The 23,892-nt window shown below is 42.9% G+C and overlaps 1 protein-coding gene across 1 annotated transcript in view; it reads left to right on the top strand.

Moving 5' to 3' along the window:
• cubn (cubilin (intrinsic factor-cobalamin receptor)) overlaps nucleotides 1–23,892 on the top strand; it is a 57,904-nt gene that overhangs the window by 12,465 nt on the left and 21,547 nt on the right. The window contains exons 17-40 of the mRNA XM_042068124.1: nucleotides 4,127–4,317; nucleotides 4,557–4,713; nucleotides 6,229–6,404; nucleotides 6,846–7,011; nucleotides 7,446–7,671; nucleotides 7,855–7,985; nucleotides 8,280–8,469; nucleotides 8,699–8,859; nucleotides 9,127–9,308; nucleotides 9,514–9,670; nucleotides 11,194–11,381; nucleotides 13,831–13,990; nucleotides 16,515–16,696; nucleotides 17,940–18,114; nucleotides 18,377–18,558; nucleotides 19,554–19,710; nucleotides 20,066–20,182; nucleotides 20,294–20,407; nucleotides 20,574–20,702; nucleotides 20,917–21,049; nucleotides 21,599–21,804; nucleotides 22,732–22,916; nucleotides 23,242–23,434; nucleotides 23,687–23,884. Of these exons, the coding sequence (XP_041924058.1) occupies nucleotides 4,127–4,317; nucleotides 4,557–4,713; nucleotides 6,229–6,404; nucleotides 6,846–7,011; nucleotides 7,446–7,671; nucleotides 7,855–7,985; nucleotides 8,280–8,469; nucleotides 8,699–8,859; nucleotides 9,127–9,308; nucleotides 9,514–9,670; nucleotides 11,194–11,381; nucleotides 13,831–13,990; nucleotides 16,515–16,696; nucleotides 17,940–18,114; nucleotides 18,377–18,558; nucleotides 19,554–19,710; nucleotides 20,066–20,182; nucleotides 20,294–20,407; nucleotides 20,574–20,702; nucleotides 20,917–21,049; nucleotides 21,599–21,804; nucleotides 22,732–22,916; nucleotides 23,242–23,434; nucleotides 23,687–23,884 (4,056 nt within the window). The remainder of the gene's footprint in view (nucleotides 1–4,126; nucleotides 4,318–4,556; nucleotides 4,714–6,228; nucleotides 6,405–6,845; nucleotides 7,012–7,445; nucleotides 7,672–7,854; nucleotides 7,986–8,279; nucleotides 8,470–8,698; nucleotides 8,860–9,126; nucleotides 9,309–9,513; nucleotides 9,671–11,193; nucleotides 11,382–13,830; nucleotides 13,991–16,514; nucleotides 16,697–17,939; nucleotides 18,115–18,376; nucleotides 18,559–19,553; nucleotides 19,711–20,065; nucleotides 20,183–20,293; nucleotides 20,408–20,573; nucleotides 20,703–20,916; nucleotides 21,050–21,598; nucleotides 21,805–22,731; nucleotides 22,917–23,241; nucleotides 23,435–23,686; nucleotides 23,885–23,892) is intronic.

Genomic DNA, 23,892 nt, shown 5'->3' with positions numbered 1-23,892 from the left:
TGAAATGTAGATTTTAAAAGATTATTTCACTCAATGAACTGTTAAATGAAGTTTAAAGAAGTTTGTCACTCTCCTTTGAGTGAAGCTACAGTAATGTATGGAAAGGTGTATTGCTTTCACATCCTGCGAATATTGGAGTCATTTCAGAATGATATTAGGGTCTACAGGGGATTCTACCACATGTCCAGCTAATGTGCAGTAAATTTTAGCCTTAGGGCATAACAGTATTAGGATAGGCATCCATGCTAGTTTTCAGTGTCTGCTCACGGTAGTGACTCTCCCAACAGAGCTGTGTAACGTCTTGCTTCAGTTTACAGCTGAGAGCCATAAACATAACAACCAGTCAATGTCCTTATCTAGCTAACCTGACAATGAAGAAAGAAGATGTCTTACTATGCTGTTTTTTTTGTGGAAGGATGGTGTCTTATCTTTCACAGAAGTCTGTTTGTATTGCAATAATTGCAGTGTGACCCGAGTGACACTTTAAACACAGAACTAGGCACACGCACCAGTGGATACAGATCAGATGCAGGACATGCAATTTCCTTCCTAGCCTGATAATAAAAAAGAACACTGTAGATGTTGTCTGTGATTTTACAACAGAACAACTGTACAACTGAGTAATACTTCACTGCAAAAAATGAATTCTAACCAAGTGTTATTAATCTTATATTAAGATTAAAAAATCTATTTGGTATTGTTTTTAGTATGAAAAGACTTACCTAGCGCCCTCTCAAAAGAACATTTTGACTTAATTTAAGAAGACTTTGACTTATTTTAAGGAGTCTTATCAAGACAAATTTGCTCAACGCACTGGCAGACAAATTTGCTTGTTTTTAGGACAAATTTGCTTAACGCACTGGCAAACAAATTTGCTTGTTTTCAGGATGAGATGTCTTAAAATAAGTCAATCTTTTTTTAAATTAAGTCAAATGTTTTCACAAGAAAGCGCTAGGTAAGTCTCTTTATACTGAAAACAATACCAACTAGTCTTTTTTATCTTGATATAAGATTAATAACACTTGGTTAGATTTTGTTAGATAAGCAGTTTTTGCAGTGTTGAAAGCATGTTTAGGTGTGCTTTGAAATAAATGCAGTGTTTAGTCTCCAGTTTACTACCTGTTATGGGTCAACGAACAGCCATGGGTCATCTGTGGATGCTAGTGTAGGGACAAATGTGCAGAGGTGGAAAAAGTACGAAAATATTGTACTCAAGTAAAAGTACCAATACCTTGATGAAATATTACTTAAGTACAAGTTAAAATACCGATCTGAAAATGTACTTAAGTAAAAGTAAAAAGTAGTTCGTTTAAAATGTAAGTAACTAAAAAAGTTACTTAGTTACCTTTTTTGGGGGGGGGGGGGGGTACCAGAACAACCAGTTTTACCAGAGACTTTCTAATGAGGAGATACAGCACTCAAAAAATCCTCCATAGTAATGCAGGGGGTTAGTCAGTTGTCTACAAATATCACAACCGCGGCAAAACGTTGACATGTGAATACATTGAGCCAATCATGTGGTGTGTTGTAAAATACATTGAGCCAATCATGTGATGTGCTGTGAAGACATCATGCCAATCATCTGTTGTGATCTCGCTGCTGGAGCAAGATTGGTGTCGTGAAGCCTTACGCACACGCATTTCTGCCGAAATAGATGCACGATAAGTGCCCAAAAAGTGTTGCAATATGGCCGCCGAGTGGAGGTACTTGCCTGAAAAGGACTTTGGTCCTAGCTCGAGTTGCTGCAGCCAGCAGCTAAGGCAGCCATGTTCATGCTCCCAGTGTGTAGCGCTGTAGCTGCAGCAACTCGAGCTAGGTAAAACCGATTGTTTCAGTTTTGTTTATACCGACAGTACTCGGTGACGTTGAGAAATGGAGTTCTCCTTTAAGTTTGAGCAGTAGTTGATTTTCAAAGTTAGTTGCACTCATCCTTGCGTCGCTTTGCAGTGAACAGTAATCCAGCACAACTGAAAAGCCCCTCACAGGCAGCTGAGGCAGGCAGGCTAATGTTGAGTTGCAGAGAGTTTTTTTTTTAATATTTGGAAACGAGCAGAAGGTTCAGCAGATTAAAGGGCGTCGAACTGGGGGGGAGAGTGGGAAGTATAGGGCCCCAATGGAGGAGAGGGCCCTTGAAAAGTGGAATACGGGGGATACAACATTTTCACCAGGCATTAGTAATAACTCAGGTAATCCACACATAAAAAATCCAAACAACTCATGTGTAATGAAGTGGAATAACACAGGGAAAAAGTATTGAACAAGCTAAGAAAAAGCACTAAGGCAAGGAAAGGGAAGGAACGAGCTGGAATCTGTAAGTAGTTAGAGTAGTTATCCTTTCTATCTGTGCAAATTAATATAAGCTTGGTTAGTATATTGATGGGCTATAAAAAGGTTTTTCATTACCAAGGTGTCACACAAGAAATATTTCATGATGGATAAAAGCAAAAAGCTCTCCCAAGACCTTTGCAACCTTATTGTTGCAAAACATATCAATGAAACTGGTTACAGATGCATTTCAAAACTTCAGAATCTTCAGTAAGCAGCATGGGAGCCATTATCTGCAAGTGGAAGAAACATCACTGCCATGCAGGATCTCTTCGCAATATTTCTGACCAGGGAGTCAGAAGGATAGTCAAATCCAAGAGCCAAGGACCACTCGGAGAAAGCTCCAGAAAGACTTGAAGGCAGCCAATTCAATTAAATTCAATTAAACAGTTCTGGAAGTAACTAAAGATCAGGATTCACAAGAGGGACCCCTGGAATCTGTTTAGAACAATGGGCCAAAATCACACCTGATACTGTGACTAATAAGCTTTGTCATACAGGAAATGTCTTGAAGCTGTCTTTACAAAGGCTTTTCCACAAAGTAGGCTATTGAAGAAATTTCAGTAGGCACGTTCAATACTTTTTTCCTGTGTCATTCCACTTTAATACACATAACTCTTATGTTTGGATTTTTTTATATGTGTGTTAATATAATGTGTGGTGAAAAATTCGAATAGACTCACAGGACGTTTAAGCTAATTACTGAAAATATATATATGTCCACCATATATTTATTTTACCTGAATATTTTAACTTCCAAATTAAATGTCAAAATGAATGTCAGACGAAATTTAAAGTTTGACTGACTGGATTTTGTATACAAAACATAGTGAAAACTGTCTAAGGTCACTCTCACTCTCCCTTGCTAAAGAGCTTAATGGTTTAGTCCGCCTGCACGATTCATAAGGTAGTCTATCTTTTGTTTATTTAGTTGAGCATTGCGAGTCGCAAGTCAGGTTACTAAAAAGAGAGACATCAAAATGAGGGGAAACAACTGCTAATAAACTTCTTTCCAAAGAAAGGCAAGCACAAACGTAAAAACACGAAATCCCATGGTGTTTGCTTGAATATCTCCGCTATCATTAGTGCAAAAACGAACTGAGACAACCCATTGAAATAGCGGAAAATACACTTTCATAGGTTAGGCTACACATGTAATCTGATGCATCTCGTGATCCATCTCCATCTCCATCACTTTCAGAAAGCTTGATTCATGTCCTGTTGTAGGCTACATGCTGATCATTATCACTAGGCTAGTGGTTTAGGGCGCGATTGCTTTTCTCTCCCTTTCTGTTTTCGTTAGTCTTAACTTAATTTTTTTTTTTTTACTCAAGTAACGGATGGGATTTTTTATGTAGCGAAGTACAATACTTCACTCAAAATGTAATCAAGTAAAATTTAAAATACCGATTTTATAAACTACTTAAAAAATACAAAATACACAGAAAAAATACTCAATACAGTAACGTGAGTAAATGTATTTCGTTACTTTCTACCTCTGCAAATTTGTATTTGACTGACAAGATTGTATTCATGATGAAGAACATTGCACTGAGGTCATCCTCAGGAAACGTAGTTATCTGAAGAGATGTGTCCCACCATTGTCTATGATACTTGGTGGGACATTTAAACATCTGCTTGCATACAAAATATGTCTCTCATTGTATTTGTGTATGTTTTTTGGTACTTAAATGTTCATGTGAGGCCATACAAATCAATATGTATGGATTTTTAGTAAATCAATTATTTGTTAGTAACATCATTGTATTTGTGTGTGTTTGTGTGTGCATGAATATTTCAGCTGACCCGGGATGCGGGGGCATATTCACAGACAGTGAGGGCATCATCATCTCGCCCAACTGGCCCAACGACTATGCCCACAACCGCCAGTGCATTTACATCATCAGGATGCCCCCCAGCGACACTGTGGCCCTCAACTTCACACACATGAACCTGGAGAGCCACAGCACCTGCACCTTTGACTATGTAGAGGTAGGGTGTGTGTGTGTGTGTGTGTGTGTGTGTGTGTGTGTGTGTGGGTGTGTGTGTGTGGTTTGAGTTGTTTGAATAGCTGGGTAGTGTGTTTCAATATGTCTGTGTATGTGTATACTAGGCTATTAATCCTTCATTGGTGTTTGCTTGAGAGAGACAGATGGAGGGACTTGTGTAATCTCAGAGGGTACAGATATTTGTTGATGCGCTGCTGCTTTACATTCGTGTGTGCCCTCTAGGTCCGTGATGGTACAGGGGAGACAGACCCCCTCATAGGAAAGTACTGTGGCTCCACCCTGCCTGCCCCCATCACCTCCATCACCAACAGCCTCTGGATCCGCTTCAAGTCTGACGCTTCCGTCTCCCTGGCTGGCTTCAGGGCCATGTATGAAGTCGGTGAGCAACTCGAACCCACTTATGGGACCCGTTTCCCAAATATGGATTAAGCCTAGACTAAGACTAGAGGAACTTCAAAGAAAATATCCACTGAAAATAAGATTTTAGTAGTTGCAAAGGATAATTTAGTGCCATAGATACAGTACATTGTTCAATAGTTTTACATTTTTTTACATTGAAGTGAATCACATATGCAAACAATGTAGAAATAGTGCTGGCCAATGCAGCATAAAGAAGTGCATATTTAATGAGGGAAATCTCTCTGTAAGATCGATGTCACTTTACTTTTTGCTATGAAATGACTGACAGACTGAATCAACATCTAACTGACTGCATTGCAAAAAACATTGGTTCTTGGTTAAATGTATGTTCAATAGTATTGCAATTCTCTTTCATGCATATCGGATACCACAGTTTCATCAACTATTTGACTGGGAAAATAGTATCTGCAATTACATGTACAGATACCATTTCAGTGAATAAGAAATGTTTATTGTAATAACATTTTGAAAGTACAATAACTATACCCTGATGGGTAGCCTATGTGAGAGTAACCACTTTGCCATTTCTATTTTTACCACATTACCTTTTCCCGTCATATTGAAGTGTTTGGAGTGTGTGTTTGGAGTGTGTGATATTTAGATTATGGATCTGTCTACCACATCAGTTTGGAAAGAGCTGGAAAATCTAGCCAACCCCTCAATTTTTCTCTCTGTCTGCATTTTTTGTGTGTGTTTGCCTGTGTGAGTCTAGTCTATGTTTGTGTGTGTGTGTGTGTGTGTGTGTGTGTGTGTGTGAGTCTAGTGTGTGTGTGTGTGTGTGTGTGTGTGTGTGTGTGTGTGTGTGTGTGTGTGTAAAGCTACCACTCCCAGTGCAAGGTAGATTAGCCACCTCTCTTGAATTAATAGAGGCTTTTTCTGCTTGGCCAGCACTTCTGATCTTCTGCTCTGTTCCTCAGCAACAGAGGACAACCAGAGCTGGTCTGCTTAAAAATCCCCCCCAACCATTAAATCCCCCTATCCATCTCTCAAGTGGCCCATGCCTCATAGCTCCACACTCCACTCTCTTCTCTCCCTCCTCCCTACACTGCACTCACGGGCTCTCTCCCACATTCTGTCCCCACCTCCCCTTATGCCTCCGCTGCCGAGACCTCACCTTTTCTGACACCCATGCTGACACGCCTGGGGTCCTGCATGTGTGATTAACAGGGGCGCGGTTCAGAGCAGCATGCATATACATGAAATCATCCATATTCATCACGCAGCCAAGCAAAAAACAGGGAGAGAAAGAGAAAGAGAGAGAGAGGCCGAGAGAGAGAAAGAATTGAGAGCAACTGAAAAAAAGGAAAAATGAGCGCATAGGCATGACGTGGTAGTGACTAACAAATGTCACCATTGCTAATGCTATTAAAGTGGTGTTTGAATTTAGATAGTAGTTCTATTGTATTGTCTATGTCTGTGTTTCACATGCACTCATAAATGGTAACTTTTTTTTTAATAATGCGTCCTCCCTCAGCCTGTGGTGGCACCCTCTCGGGCACTGGTCAGATCCGGACCCCATTCCACCCTGACGCGTACCCCCACAATAAGGAGTGCGAGTGGGTCATCAACCAGCCTCCGGGCTATGCCGTCACCCTTAGTTTCCTCACATTTGATGTTGAGGGAAACAGCTGTCAGTACGACTTTGTTGAGGTATGACCAATGTAGAAATATATTCCCATCACTTCATTTGTCCTTGTTATTACTGGTCTTGCAAACAGATGGTTAATGAGGCAAGAGTTATTGCATCACTAATCACTGATCAAAACAACTGCTTACTGTCACTTGATTTCATGTAAAATGAATGATATTGCCCAAACTCATGGGTTGTGTCCTGTGTAACAAAAAGATGCTTTGTTTCCCTTACAAAGTTGAATGAAAATATATGGAATAAAGAAAGGGAGTGCAAAAGGTCTCGTCACATAGCAATTAAATATTAAGTGTTTGTGTTTTTTTTCTTTGTCTGTGCCTGTGTGCAGCGCACTGTGTGGCCATTGCGCCATAAAATGTGCCATTCAAATAAAAACTTCCTTGCTTACTATCTGCTCAACATTTATAATAATCAATAACATAACAATCCCATTTTACCCACAGGTCAGAGATGGGCCCTCAGCCAGCTCTCCGCTCATTGGCCAATACTGTGGAGACCAGATGCCTCCAATGCTCCAGTCCACTCAGAGGTCAATGTACATCCGCTTCAAAACAGACTCGTCCGTTTCCAACCATGGCTTTACTGCTGCATACACCTCCATTATAGAAGGTACTGAGCTGGGTCCCATCCACATATCTGTACGCACCTCTCACAAGATGCATTTCTCACATACACTGTACAGGTCACTGAAGAAATGTTTTAGGCTTGTACAGTCCCTTTCACATGATGTGTAGGTCACTGTAAGGACACTTACAGTTGTTGTGTGGGATAAAGGATATTTGGGTAACACTTTAATTGAAGTGCTGTGCATAAGACTGACTGATATTTCCACTGTCAAAGCCATGACATGACACCTGTCATGACATGAAGTCTTTATAAATGTTTATGACTTTTGTCATTAGTGTTTTTTATTTTATTTTATTTTCATGACAGGTGTCATGTCATGGTTATGACAGTGGCATGTCAGTCTTATGCACGCCCCTTCAAATAAAGTGTCACCATTATTTGTTGCTCATGCAATTATATACGAATACCTCTGCCAGGTTGTGGAGACACATTAACAGATCCCAGTGGCTCCTTCACCAGTCCTGGTCACCCCACCAGTTATCCACACGGAGCCAATTGCTCCTGGTACATCTCCGTCACCCCCGGCAACCTCGTCCGCCTGTCCTTCTCCTCCTTCAACCTGGAGTACAACACGGACTGCAGATACGACTATGTGGAGGTGTACGACAACGGTACAACGCAGACCGGGACGTTGCTCGGGAGGTAGGCAGCCGCCATCATGTCAAGCAACGTTTGTTGGCTGATCAAAATCATCGTCATCATCTTCCTCTTCCTTTTCGATTTCTGTGTGGTTCTTATACTTCCAGTTTAGCCATCAGTGGTCATTTCCTCTCTGTCTGCTGTCCTATGCAGAACAGCCAACTCAAGACCTTTTTCCCCCCTCAGGTACTGTGGCCGGTCCGTACCTCCATCTCTGACCAGCACAGACAACATGTTGACTGTCCTGTTTGTCTCAGACTCAAGCCAGGCGGTAGAAGGCTTCGCTGCCAGCTATGTGTCAATCAACGCCACCACAGGTACCACGACTTCACAGCTGCCCAGTATCAGAGCGCCAGAAGATTTATCCCATGAATGGAGCTGGCAGATGTTGGTGTCATTTAGCCTTAGCAGTGGAAAAGCCATAGCATTGCACACAATGTTCCCGTCTTTATTAAAATTCTAATCACTGACGTTATTTTTGTTATAATTTTAACCACTGATGATTTCTGGTAAAATCCAGAATTAACATACCCCCCATATCAGTGTAAGTGGACAACCTTGTAGCCTAGAGTTTTACACTCCTAATCTTCATCCATTGCCTCCCCCTGTAGACTGTAGTGAGGTGTTCACCAGCCCCACAGGGGAGCTGTTCTCCCCCAACTTCCCAAGTAATTACCCCCTGAACCGGGAGTGTGTGTTCAAGATCATCGTGGGGGTCAACATGCAGATCATGCTCAACTTCACAGACTTTCTGCTTGAGGGTTCTACACCAAACTGCCTCTTTGACTATGTGGAGATCAGGTAGGTGATTGAATAATGGATAGTATAGAAGAGTTTTGTAAATAGCTTAGTAATATGCCTACACATACAAATTTGCATTTACTAATAGAAGCATGGACACAATAGTTATTATCTTAATAGGGAACACCATGTAATGCAGATATGTTCTGTATACCATACCATGTATGATACATGGAATGGAATAAAATAGTCCAGGGGCTTTCACACTAAAATTATCTGCTCTTTGCAGGGATGGAGGCTATGAAACGTCCCCTCTGATTGGAAAATACTGTGCAAGCAGCAAGCCACCCTTAATGTTCTCTCACAGCAACCGGCTGTGGATCAAGTTTCGATCTGACTCCTCCCGCACCTTTATGGGGTTCCGTGCTCATTGGGATGGCACACAGACAGGTGTGTGAGTGTGTGTGTGAGTGTGTACAGTGTGTGTACAGTGTGCGTTTGTGGAAGCAGACATTTATATACAGGTCTTTATACATAGGTCTGATGTGGAACATGTGTGTGTGGGTGTTTGTTTGTCAAAGTCAACATATACCACTTTTGTGTACAGGTTTTTATACAAAGGCCTGATGTGAATCCTGTGTGTGTGTGTGTTTGTGAAAACATGACACTCTCTGTGGTGCCTGATCTCTCTATGTCCATCTCTGCATCCTCTCCCAGGCTGTGGAGGCACTCTGACCACCAGCAGCGGAGGCTTCTCCTCGCCGAACTACCCGCTGCCCTACCACCCCAACACTGAGTGCTACTGGCTCATCAAGACCAGCGCCGGCAGCCGCCTCACCCTCAATCTCGTGGACTTCCACCTGGAGAGCAGCACCTCCTGCCTTTACGACTACCTGGCAGTGAGTGCAGCTGCACCTGCTTTGGGTCTAGGGTGGAGGATGGCAGTCTAGGGAGCTCTGTAGTCTCTTATTTCTTACCTCTTACTGACTGTTTCTATCTGCATGTGTCTACCCACTTCCTATAAATTCATTCATCCATCCATCCATCCATCCATTCATTCATTCATTCATTCATTTATTCTTTTATCCTTTCTTCCTCCTCCAGGTGTATGATGGAAACAGCACTAATGCTCCTCAGCTGGCTCAGCTGTGTGGGACTCAGCTGCCTGCTCCCATCGACTCCACCAAGGAGTATCTCTATGTGAAGCTTCGGACAGACAGCAGCGTCAATGCAGGGGGCTTCATCGCCTCATACACCACCAGTAAGCACACACACACTCTCTCTCTCTCACACTCACACACACACACACACTCACACACATATACACACACACACACACTCTCTCTCTCTCTCTCACACACACACACACACACACACACACACATTGTGTTGAGTTGAAAGACACACTGTGACAGCGTGTGAGCATGCATTGTAATGGCCCAGACACCAGCGGCCATTCTCCCACAGCTTGTGATGTTTTCTTCTCATTCAGATTAAAAGCTCTTTATTTAAACGCCTGATTTATTGTTGGCCACATTACTGCAGAACAATGGTCGCTCATGCACTGTTGGGTCTATTCAAAGGATTTTGGCGAGAAATACACGAGTGAAAACACATAAAGCTGTGTACAGGGCATTTACGCATGAGCTTTGTCACACATTTTAGATATAAAATTTAAAAGATGGAAATCATAGGTAAGCAACATTTCAACAGTGTATTTAGTATGGGGTACCATTTCTTATACTCCTTTCATGCCTTCACTAACTCTGCACCCACCTTCCTGGTGAATAGGAGCCTGTTATTTACGATGACGGGGTGAACCCAGCTGACAGTGTAGTGCCTGTGAGATAGATTGGTTTCATTAAACCGAGGCAGAGCATTGCATCACGTCATGAATGCTGCATCCTGCTGCTCCACTGGCTCCTCTTGGTCGCTGAGGTGTTGAGGGTCGACTGTAATACATCTCTTTAGCCTATAGACTCTTTGATGAGATGGTGTGGTGAGTGCATGAGAGAGAGACAGAAGGGCTGGGAGAAAAACAGTGTAAGAGGACAAAGGTAGAGCCCCCAATGTAGTGGCCTTGGGAGCGGCCCTAACACATAGGTTTCTCAACATACAAATGAAGTACAAATGAGTTCAGTCATTCTATCAGAGATAGCAGAAAGTTTCCCCTGAACAGAATGCTCCATGCTTCACCTCTGTAGTGCACCGTGGCTTCCCAGAGGCTCAGGCAAAGCTGTGTGGCCCTGGCCTGTTTGGTGTCGAAGCTGGCAGTGAGGCGAACCCCTCTTTAAAATGACAAACAGTAGGCAGTGTGCAGCCTTTGTGCTCTTTAGAGCCCTCTCAAATGGAACTTTCTGGAAGTAGTGGCTCCGAGGCTACAAGGTCAGTCCGGGAATGTCCGTCTTCCTTTGTTCCCCAGAGGTGCTTTTGCCAACTTGGCTCCAGCTTCATACTCCACTGGCATTTGCTGTTCTCAAATCAAAGCACTTAAGAGGGGTTTGCGGCAGGGTCAATACCACTTAGCAAACAAACACACTACACTGGCCCAAAGAAGGTACTTAGTGTATGTGTGTGTTTTTGGGACATTTTAAAAACTGTGAAAATCAATAGATAAACTGAGCAGCTAAAACGTTAAAATATAAGTTTTGGAGAATATTGTTGCATTAATTAAGATACTTCATGAATCTCTTTTGAAGTATTTTTATAGTGGGGAAAATAATATTCTTCCTGCAATCTTTTGGTTGGACAATAACTATCTGTTTGATTTTTCTTTCTTCATAGGATGCCAGGGTGTTGTCGTAGCCAACCGAAGCCAGGGCTACATAGAGTCTATGAACTACCCCAACAATTACGATCACAACTCCTTCTGCAACTGGACCGTCCAGACCACCATGGGCAACACCATCAACTACACCTTTATGGCCTTCGACCTGGAGCCCACCTCTACCTGTCAGTATGACTATGTGAAGGTGAGATTCAACCCTCAACTGTGAACATGAGCTAGTGTTACAGACCAAGCTCCCAAATTCCACCCACCCACCCCAAGATTTTAAGTTAGATTCTACAATTTAGTTTTAAAGTTTATGGAGGGGAAAAGTAAAACTCAGCAGCAGCATTCTTTATTGAAAACAAAGTCCTGAAGGATAAAGAGTAACTTTCTCGCAGACCATTTGTGGGCCCTCACCAGGGCCTTTGTGAGGCCTGTATTGTGATGAGGGACTGAATCATTCCCCAAGGCTTTTATAGACTTTTCTCTCTTTTATACCGTCGGGATTCCAGAGCAGAGCTCTTGTCTTAGGCCACTGCTCTAATGAAAGGCCCTGAGACGCTCACATCGCCACTGTTCTTTTTGTGCACTCATGGAATTACAGTTTATCCCCTCTTCGGAAGGCTCTTTTAGTCCCCCCCCCCTCCGCACAGACAAACTCAGTCCACAATAGTGCATGAGAGTTGTTCCTTGTCTTGCCAGTCTCCATGGTTACTCCAACACAAATGACATCATAGGGCCCCTGTATGAGGGTAACTTAAGACCACGGTTTTGGAAACATGTGCAGACTTCCTTTCTCTCTCTATTTGTGTGCGTATATGTGCGTGCTCTCTCGCGCGCGTGTGTGTGTGTGTGTGTGTGTGTGTGTCTGTGTGTACTAGAGTATACTGAAAGCTTTTGGCTATAGCTGTAGCCTCTCTACCCCACACGCTTTCCCGCCCCTGTGATGATGTCATGCAGTGTGTTGCAACAGGATGACTATCTGTGCTTGGAATGTGTTCTCTAGTTACTGCATCAGTCATACTAAACAACTGTAGCAAAATAACTTACCCTCTGCACGTCTTGCACTGCTTTATCAACAAGATATGCTAAAGCTTCTTCCTATTTGGTCACAAGAAGTCATTTCATTATGTTCCTTATCTGCTTTAGCTTTTCTTCTGGACTTCATCAGCATGTGAGGGCCATTTCACATTCACTGTCAGACAAATGAAATATCAAATAGAGTAGAGGGTTTACGCCCCATATATATAGAAGCGATGTGCAGTGACCTTATGTAGCTTTCCCCTTCCTATCTTGTGATGAATATGATGTTCTCTGTTCATGGCAGCCATCAAGTCTCTCATTTGGCTGCATTAATCAAAGGGATTAATAACCCCACTGATAGGAGAGCATCTGCCTCAGTAGCCAGCCCCCACTGTACTGCCCTGCATCTTAATGGGGGTTTGGGACATTGGGAGCTCTGGGCTCTGCAAAGCTTTTTCCTAATATAGCTCATTTTACCTCAGAGGCGAAAGAGAGATGGTAATCATTTTGTGTTCATATCCTCTCACTTAATTCTCTGCTCCCTCTTCTATTAAATCTGCCCTTTGGGGGGGCTTTAAAGTATTTAAATTGCACAGAGAAATGTTGCGGTTATGGCAAAACAGTCATGCTTTGTATTTAATATTGTAAAATGAAGCATGAATGAAAAAGATAAGAACAGGTTGTTTATGTTTATGCACTGTTGCCCTCACTCAGAGGTTTTGTTTCCCATAGTGTCATGCCTGATATTCGTGCTGTCACTTGTCTGGAGTGGAAAGAAGTGTGTCATGGCTGTAAAGAGTCTGTGCACTCTCTTCTGGAGAACATGACTTCACAGCTCAGACATACTCTGTACTGTGGAAAGATAGCCATCTCTTATCAGGCACACTTTGTTGTACAGGGCTGACAACTGTCAGCGGATGTGAAATGGAGTTGATGGAATTGTCACTTCTTTTGTGTGCCTGTCTTCCCCTGCAACTACTGTATCCACACAAGAATGAATGCACACTCTGTCTTACCTTCTCTGTCTATTCAACTCTCTCTCTCCCTCTCTGTCTTCATCTCTCTCTCTCCCTCTGTCACACACTCTCTCTCACACACACACACACACATACACACACACAGAATGAGATATTGTCTCCATTTCCTCTGTCTCGTGTGAGTGTCAGAGGTAAAAGAGCATCTCTCCCCTCTCCACTCCTCACACTGACCTCTGTTATGTAAGATCCCCGTAGAAAACCCAGATGAAGAGGCTCATTGTTATCATCTCTACACCATGGACACAGTTATGCCATTTTAATCCATCTTAAAATAAGCTACAGTAGTTATTGTTTATCTGGCCTGAGATGTAACCAAACATATTTTGTTTAGTTTGATCTTGGTCATTTTGAAAGTCATTTTGAAGATGATTACATCTTTCAGTCTTACCTTAGGTCATATCCTCTTTCAACACAAGAATTTACCAGTAGTATGAATTCAGGAAGCATGTAACTCTGTCATTGCCATTGTCATTTACATCTCACAATCTGTCGTGTTTGTGGCTGGTTTCAAACTTAACCCTTTAATCCACATGACTTCTTCTCAAGGTAAACTTGATGTAGCTCTGACCTGCCTCCTCTCTGTCTCTGCAGCTTTACAATGGGCCCAATGCCACGTTTCCTCTGATTGGCACCTACTGCGGTAACACCCCGCCTCCTGCCAGTATGACCACTGGCACAAGCCTGCACGTGGTCTTCCAGTCCGACTCCTCTGTGTCCTACACGGGCTTCCGGATGCTCTGGTACCAGAATGGTAAGACCCTCATAACCTCTATACCAGGATCCAGCTTTCATCGTTGATATAGAGGTTTATAGAATGGCCCACATACTTTACTACTGTACACCTAGTCATCATCTTGTTTCCGTTGAAGGGCTGTTCCTTTTTTTTTATAAAAGGAAAATTAAACACCATTTGTTTTTGTTTTTTTGCCCTTCTGAAACATTCCAATGCAGCCTCAATGTTCCAGACATGCAAACCTTTTCCATAACATTCAGAGGGTTTTCCCTTTTTAAAGCAACACCAAAGATCTTTCCCTCTGTCGCACGCATGCTATTTGTTTATCCAGCACCGGCTTTGCAAATAACGATGTCCATAGACAAGGTAGAATATTTGCGCGATTTATGAAAGTACGATGTACTATCAGATGCAAGTCAAATTTGTAGTTTCTTATGTCTCATTCCATCGAACTACAGATCCGCTACCCGATCTAGCAAACTTACATAGTGCGGTTATAGCCGATAGAGGGCTGTGAAGCGAATGCAGAAGTGCCGTTTACCCTGTTACAAGTTGATGAACCACTGAAACGATTTTGGAAACATTATTTTAAGGTACAAAAAACTCTTTGGTGTTGCTTTAATGTTACCCAATCACCGATTGCTAAAGAGAGGCGCGGTCCACACTGCCAATGGCAATGCACCTTCTGTGCTGGAACAGATGGTGGCAGAGGCTGAGGTCAAGGACTAGCATTCCGTCTCAGGATGATGATGTCATACGACATGTGGGGATATGGCCACTTATGTCCCAGAGGAGGCAGAGAAAGCAGTGACCAGTTACGTCATACAGGAAAACCAGCAGTCACACAAACATAGGCCACTACATCTGCCTTGTTCTCCTCTTTCTCTCTCTCTCTGTCTCTCTTTCTCTCTCTCTCTCACACACACACTCATCAAGTTTCATACTCTCTGTCTATAACGCACACCCAAAATCACATGGCCTCCAGTAGTCATTCACTGCCAGCTGGTCCCTGTTCAGGATGTATTTTTTTGTGGCGTTTGGACTTTCTTAAAAAAGAAACCCTAATTTGGAGGAAATGTATGACCTATGAGGAGGTGGGCTCTTTCCCTCCCAGATCATGTTTTCCAGAAATGGACAGTGGAAAATCTGAAACCAAAGGCTCCATCAGAAGAAAATTAACTCCTCACTGAAGCTAGAGTGCTGTGTTTAACTGATATTGTAGTCTAAGTTTACAAAACTCACAGACCTGTAACAGCTATTGTTGATTTGTCCATTTTATGATATACAGATTAATCACTAGGAAACTATGCCATCAGTGGACAGATTGAAAGTGTTACTTGTGCACGATGCAGGTGCGGGGCTTTTTTGTTTCCCTTTCTGACCCGTAGATATGTGTGGAATATGGTGTAGACTTGTGTTTAGGAACATTAGTGTGAACATTAGTGTGTTTATTTGAGCACTGAGGATTGGCATTGAGTAAAGGTGTCCAAACACTGAGTCACAGTGCTTCATGTGGGTGTGGTGGCTGTTGTTTGTACTTAAGGCTTGTTGTAAAGTACTGCTACCCGGCCCGATATGACCACTGAGACGTGTGAGAGTAATGTCTTGAGGATAATATGCAAGAAACTTAATTTATAATGAACAGTGGTCATCCTGACTAACAGAAGGGTTCTGTCTAGTGTGTGTGTGTGTGTGTGTGTGTGTGTGTGTGTGTGTGTGTGTGTGTCTTTGTATCTAAAGTTTGTAAATGTACGAGAGACACATCTTCCCCTGAATAGGTTTGTGATTTGTTGGTGGAGTATGATAGCACATTTCACAATATCCTTCCACTGTCCCAAACCGTGAAGAGTAGCATTGGAAAGGTTGCAAAAAGGAGAAAATGTTTTCCGACTCACGGGAGAGCCGTGAGGAGGGTATTCATGCCACCACGGGTTGTTTTGCTCCTAGTGGAATGTGACAAGAACTCACTGTCAGAGATGGTGCTGACTGGAAAAAACAACAACAATTTCACTTTTCTGAGTGGTGTCAAGGTTGACAGGTTTTGTGCTCCTAAGAATTCCTTCTGAGGAGAGCTGAGTTGATATTGCTTGTCATGTGCATCTGACTGCAGTAAGGAGGAATACAGTAGGCCTCCCTAGATCATTGTAAAACAAGCTGCCCAGACTGCTCCCTGGGGTGTGGTGTGTGTGTGTGTGCGTGTGTGGATGTTTTCACATCTGTTTTCATAAGTCCCATATACAAGACTCTGAATGAATCATGATGTACACATTTACGTATTTTAATGTGTCTTTTATTGGATGCATTAAACTTTCTCCAACAAGATTTGATCACTTGGGGAAATGGACCACCAATGAATTATCAATGATGTGGGATTATATTTGGCCAGACAGGGAATTGATCGGAATTTATTAATCTGAATTTCAATTTCCACGCAAACAGAATGTGACTCGCATGAAATATTTGTCAATATTCTTCTAGCATAAAAATGTGGAGGAATGGGTAATACCTGCTTGTGTCATTGACCCAACCCTACCCCCTGCAGGTTGTGGTGGGGACCTCCTTGGACCACATGGGAACTTCACCAGTCCAGGCTACCCTGACAAGTACCCAGAGAACCGGGAGTGCCTTTGGTACATCCAGACCGCCGCTGGCACCAGCATCACCCTTACCATCTATGAGTTTGATGTGGAGTACCACCCTGACTGCACCTACGACCTGCTGGAGGTACGGCCAAGCCGAGGGAGTTACCGGCCTCTGTCTAATGTCATTTAGTACTTGTGGACCCAAGTAACACACACACACACACACACACACACACACACACACACACGCTAAGTGTAAGTGATAACATGAAGATAATATGTACACATGCAGTCTGATGGAAATATATGAATTTAGCATCAGAGAAGACAACTTTTCAAACTGTCATCAATGTGACACAATCATATGAAAATGAATTAAAATGGTGGTTATAGCGTTTTGGAACCAAACTCTTCATATTTGGGTACATTATGTGCAATAATTATTCACTAATATAATCAGGACAAAGTAAGAGGTGGCTTGCAAAAGCCTCTGAAACCAAGGAACTTTGGTAATCAGAGGTAATCCGAAATGAAAGCCTTACTGGCTGCTGTTGAATTTAATTATCAAATTACATAGAGAGAGAGAGAGAGAAGAGGGAGAAACAAAATCCATTCATCAACAGCTTTGTGTGTGTGTGTGTGTGTGTGCACCTTTGTGTTTCTCTTAGTCTAGATATGAATAAGTTTGTATTTTAAATATTTTTAAGACAAAAATTAAATAATACGTGTGCTGCATTGTGTTTGACTGTCTCCTGTGTGTGAGGGTGAGAATGTTTATGAATGTGTTATCATATCCGATCAGGTACGGTATCTGATTGTGTGTGTGTGTGTGTGTGTGTGTGTGAGAGCGAGAGAGAGAGAGAGAGAACGAGAGAGAGAGAGAGAGAGAGAGAGAGAGAGAGAGAGAGAGAGCTACTGTGCTGCTCAGCCCTGTGGAATGCTGACTGCCACCGGAACACTGACTGAAGCTGGCGGGGCAGAAAGCGGAGCTTAGAGATCCTGCTTTACCAGCGGCTCAGTCCACAGCCACACCACGGGCCTGCAGACACACCACCTTCCACAGAAACTACCCACAATCCTTCACTGACTAACCAGCCACTTCCTGTTTCCTCAGAGATATGGGTGTTGGTTTTTGGGGGAATTGAGGCAGTGTTCTCCATCCCCTAATGTCCACATGTCTTTGTAGTGGCCATTTTAAAAAATAGTTTAAAGTTTTGTACTCTGGTAACAGACAGGCATTCTGCATTGCTCTTGCAGTTTTTTTACATACATTTAATAGCTGTGCTGTATCAGTCTCCATATTAGTATTTTTGAAAATATGTTTATTATGTATGTAAGCTATTATGTCACCAAAAAATTACTGACCTTTGAACCTTGACCCTTAGGTATATGGTGGACCTGACCAGTCGGCCCCACGTCTGGCCCAACTCTGCACCACACGTCCCCCTGGAAACCCCTTAGTGGTGTCCAGCACAGGCAATCTAATGACTGTCCGCTTCAAGAGTGATGCATACGTCAGCGGTCGTGGGTTCAGTGCAAAATATGAGGAAATCCATGGAGGTGCTCACTACACACACATTCAATGACACATGCTTAAACACACACGCTATTTTTCAACTGGGAATAGAGCACAGGCAATATTCAGTTCTAGCAACATATGTACTATACACACTATGCATACACACACACACACACACACACACACACACACACACACACACACACACACCTAAAACAGATGCTAGATCAGCCCACTTAAGTAGTCCTCATAGATTTACTACAAAAAAGTAACACATACATATACCCCTGTGGACTTCCTCAGGCTGTGGTGGTGCCGTGAACGCTCCCAGTGGAGAGATCCACTCCCCATCGTACCCCAACAACTACCCCAACAACGTGGACTGCTCCTGGGTCATCACCGTGGATGAAGGCCACCGGGTCCTTTTCAACTTCTCAGACCTGGACATTGAGAACCAATCCAACTGCACCTGGGACTATGTAGCAGTGAGTGGCTATGTCTCTCATGTCCACATAAATATATGAATGACACCTAGATATTGCTTCAAGTATAGCTATATATATAGCTATAGTATGTCTTTAACTATAAAGACAGCTTTAACTAGAATTATATGAACGTCTACACTTCTCATTATAGTTAACGATTGAAGTGTAGACAGGCCTTTAGTCCTTTCAAACCAGGGCCCTCTGTGAGTAGCAGAAAAAGCATGATGTGAACTGAACAGATAAAGGGGTCCTTGTTGATTGCGGTTACAATTTTTAATAGCCTCACGTCACTGCATTTTGCACGGTCATGGTCCTGGCATTTTTTTGGCAATCGTACTCTAACCACAGACAGCCATAGTCTTAGATGACACTAATGTACTCATCTTCCAGAACAGCAACTGGCATAGTAGTTGATGTCTGTCACCACTTATCAGTTTTGACCACAGTCTCCTCATCTGTCTGAGCACTGGCCGGTTATCTATGTTTTTTTTCTCCAACTAATGAGTCACCTCATTTCATGTTAATTTTATACACCATCCATTTTATTTGGACTCTTTATTTTTCAATTCTATTTGATGAATTAAAGTTTTTATCCAATGACCCAGTGCATGCTTTTAATTTTATTGTTCCCCACCAATCCACATTGCTTGAGTATCCTCTTGTTCCTCTGCTTTTTGTCTTCTACTGTGCACTGGGTCACATCCTGTGGTCTGGTATGAACAGTAGTCCAGTCGGTCGTTGACCGCGTGGTCAGTGGAAGGCCCTGCAGTGAGGCTCTGCACGACTAGGTCTGATCTAGAGAAAAATAAAAAGACAGGGATTGGTATTCATGTCCATCTTGTACCATTTGAACTGAATTTTAAATGTTTTAAAAGGCATGCATCATGACCAAACCCTGCATTTTCTTTCTTTCTTTCTTTCTTTCTTTCTTTCTTTCTCTCTTTCTCTCTCCCCTCTGTGTTCCTGTCTCCTCACGTTTTTCCTCTGTGACACAGATCCATGATGGCCCCAGTGCTGAGTTCCCTCTCTTGGCGGTGGTCTGTGGCTCGGTGCTTCCAGCTGCCATCCGTTCCACAGGAAGAGTCATCCATGTGCGCTTCCGATCCGACAACAGTTTAACCCACCGCGGCTTCAGTGCCCAGTTCTCCGAGGGTGAGGAGGAGGAGAAGGCCTGCTCAATCAAATGAGCTTTCTCTTCGCTTGCCCTGGGCAGACAAACATGCTATGTTCTTGTTTACTAATGTAAAGGGGGGAAATAACAGTATTTCTTGCAACTCATTGTTTTTTTACTCAAACAGAAGACCATGTGATAATTAAGTTTCATATTTACATACTTACACTTGTATAAAGAATTAATCTGGCTACAGTGGATAAATGCTGTTACCTGATGCCAGATACCAGATAGAATTACTATATATGCTGGATATATATGCAATATATGTTGGTCTCTCATCATTACATTGCTGTTACTTGTGTGGACATTCTGAATGTCTGTGTTTTGTTGCAGTGTGTGGATCCACTATTACAACTGATGACGTTGGTGGAGCCATCGCTTCCCCTCGCTATCCATACGCTTATCCAGCCAATCAGATGTGCAGTTGGATCATCAAAGCCCAAGAACCATGTAAGTAGCCATTGATATTGGTGCACTTCACTTTTCACATCCATTCTATCTGTTTTAGTCTGATTCTGATATTCATGTGTGTCTGTTCTTTTTAACTTTGACTCTACGTAGTTAACCATGTGACCTTGTCATTCACTGACTTTGAGTTGGAGATGATCAATGGTAACTGCTCCCATGACTTTGTGGAGGTCTTGGATGGGGATAACGCCCAGGCACCAACAGTTGGTAAAAATACTTTCAGACTTCTCATCATAACAAGGAGGCCACAATATTCAAGACTGTGCTTTCGTATTATTTCAAATGTTATTGTTCAGTTCAGAATTGGTCGAGTTGAATTTGTAGAAGCCTGTTGTGATACCAGAACTCAATCTATCTTGAATTTGTCCCTCAGGAACATTCTGTGGAGTACAGGTCCCTCACCCAATCACATCATTCAGCAATGCACTGGTCGTCAACTTCATCTCTGACTCTTCTGTCGCAAAGAAGGGATTCAGAGCCACATACTCTGGCTCTACTTCAAGTAGGAGACCAAGAACATTTTTCAAACCAAAATTAGAAATGTGATCTGAGTTCAACATACCCTGGACAAGGCTAGAATAATTTTTTGGTATATCCTGTCTTGCTCTTTTCTCTTCTCTTCTCTTCTCTTTTCTTCTCTTCTCTTCTCTTTTCTTTTCTTTTCTTTTCTTCTCTTCTCTTCTCTTCTCTTCTCTCTATCTCAATCTGTCTCTCAGGTTGTGGTGGAAACTTCCACATGGAGTCTGGTGCCTTCAACAGTCCCAATTTCCCTGACGCTTATCCTACCAACATCGAGTGTGTGTGGAAAATAATCAGCTCTCCTGGCAACAGACTGCAACTGTCTTTCACGTGAGCTTACTTGATTCTTCTCATAATATAATTGCATTGTTGCCTGACGAGCCAGACCCACATCAAGATGTAGGGTCTGGGAACTCACTATCAGCTCCATCCAAGGGGCCTGATAAATGGTTATCTTTCAAATTACCTACAACCCATGAGTCCCATGCGTTTTCCCACCAGCGGAGCTAGTTGGTAGATCAAACTTTTGCCAACTTAAAAAAGCTTAACTCGAGTCGCGGCCAAAGCCGATTCAAAGAGCGCTGTTCGCCAGCAGCAGCATCCATCTTCTTTATTCTCAAGTAGCAGGGAATTCATGTGGAACTGTAGCAACTCTGCCATCATTATGTTAAGCCCGCCCACCAACTGTCTACACGATGTGATTGGCCTGACTAGAGTTTGGTTTTTCCAGCTCGCAAGCCAACGGAGAGTTGCTAGACGACCCTGGCTGCAAATTACATTTGCTGCTGCTAGGGTGCGTCTAGATTTCTAGGCTAATTGCATTGCGTATTGTGATTCTGCTGTACATGAGAGCTTGCTTTTTTCGTCTCTTTTTGATAGAATGTTCCAGCTCCAGGCAAGTTCCAACTGCAACAATGACTATGTGGAGATCCGTGAGGGAAACTCCACCGGACCTCTGATTGGCCGCTTCTGTGGAAGCTCCCTCCCCTCCAACTACACTTCTTTAATGGGCCACATCCTCTGGGTCAAGTTTGTTTCTGATGCCTCGGTCAGTGGAGCTGGCTTCAGAGCCACCTTTTCTCTCTGTGAGTACTTCTATTATGCTCATGTGGTCTGACTTCAAATGGTTGTCTACGAATATAGTTTAACGCTGGTGCTAAACTGTATTTTGTGTTCAGTTACGGCTCCTACACACAGTTGGGTGCGTTGCAGTGTTGGAGACGCATCTCATTCACTTTACATGGGCTCACGTCATCTGTTGCCGAACTGAATTGTGGGTCCGTTGCGTTTCTTCCGTCGCTCGCGTTGAGAAGTTCAGCTGTTGCTGCACCGACAGACGGCACCGGCCAATCAAGCGAATCGACGGACGACACCAACCAATCAAATTACAGTTATACTTCAAGTAATTTGCATAGCTACCGTCGGGAACACCCACTGGCATGCGTTGACGGAACGCAACTGTGTGTAGGAGCCCTTAGAGAGCATAAGACTGGCATCTTTTGTTTTAATGGCTGATGGACTTCCTTATCCATCTGAAAAAACAATCACCACCACAGCGATTATAGTGGACATACTACTGTGTGACAAACACTCTCTATACTCTGTTAACACTTCATAATGCCTTTGGTTAAGGCTTACAAACACAAAAAACAGATCTGGTCTTTCAGATCAATGCCTATACCCCCACACAAGAATCAACCCTTAACCATTTAAACCTCTTCTATAAAATAGGGACCATATCATCATTCATGGCCACCAGCAGGCAAAGTGCAAAGTTCTTAACAGCCCATCATGTTGCATGTGGGAGCATTGAGCTGACTCATCAATACTTTACTTTTAATGTGTTACTCATGGTACATTTGTGCCTAGTTATTAAATTAAATTTTGTTAGACTTGGCACATGCACTTCGCCAATCATTCAAATTAGGCTTCTCAGTTTCTGGAAATCTTGGGGACCTTGGTCCTTTACCTGCATTTATCTTTTCAACTTCCCATAACATCGTCTTTTCTAGTGTTCGGGAATGATCTCACTGGCTCCACGGGTCAGATAGCCTCGCCGCTGTGGCCGAACGCCTATTATCCCAACAACGCAGACTACCGCTGGACCATCTCTGTGGACTCTGACTACTACATCAACATCCGCTTCCTGGATATTGATATCGAGGATCTTTATGATTGCTACTATGACAACCTCAGGGTATACTTTTCTGAGCTTTTCTTTGCCAAGCTTAGGTGCTTTCTCAATAGGCCAGGACTTGCATGATCTCATATAAAATTCCTATGCAAAATCCAATATTAACTGAGAGTATTTCATTACTTAGTCAATACAAAGCTTTCATGGCCAGAAAATATATAGCTTTTCACTCAAGACTGTTATCATGGTTAGTTACACTTCAACTGCTGTTCTGCACTAACCAGCTAACTGCACTAACCAGCTGCACTAACCAGTCCTGAGTTGTTTTCCTTAAATGGGCATATAGCAAAAATTCAAATTCATGTTTCTGCCTCTGTGTACCTCTCAGATATTTGATGGACCCAACGTGCATGCCATACCCCTGGGCACGTTCTGTGGCCTGTCCCTGCCTGATCCAGTGAGGAGCTCCGGAAGCGTAGTGACACTGGAGTTCAGGTCGGACACCGTTATCGGGGGCAGAGGATTCCTCGTCGAGTGGACGGCTGTCCAGAACACAGGGCCCATTCCAACTATTGCTCCAGGTAGGGTAATCATACCTGGCAATGTTTCAACAGTGAAGGTGGTGTCTTACCAATGACTGTAGTGCTGCTTGATAGGTATGTGTATGTGTTTGTTTCTCTCTGTTTCTGTGTTTGTGTGTGTGTGTGTGTGTGTGTGTGTGTGTGTGTGTGTGTGTGTGTGTGTGTGTGTGTGTGTGTGTGTGTGTGTGTGTGTACTTACTTACATCTACCTACATCTAAGTAATTACATCTTATGGTTGTTTGTGTTTCCAGGAGCTTGTGGTGGAGCCCTTATACCACAGGACACACCCAGTTTCTTATTCTCTCCCAACTGGCCAAGCTCCTATGATAATAACCTTGAGTGCTCATGGGTAATCCGTTCGCCGGACTCCATAGTGGAGCTGAACCTACTGTTTATGGACATAGAGTCTTCAATCTCATGTCTCTTCGATAGCCTGGTCATCAGAGATGGTAAGAGA

This window comes from Alosa sapidissima, chromosome 17 (assembly GCF_018492685.1).
Source record: "Alosa sapidissima isolate fAloSap1 chromosome 17, fAloSap1.pri, whole genome shotgun sequence".
Classification (NCBI taxonomy): domain Eukaryota; kingdom Metazoa; phylum Chordata; class Actinopteri; order Clupeiformes; family Clupeidae; genus Alosa; species Alosa sapidissima.
Note: the sequence above shows the minus strand (reverse complement) of the source record. Positions and strands in the feature narration are given on the sequence as shown.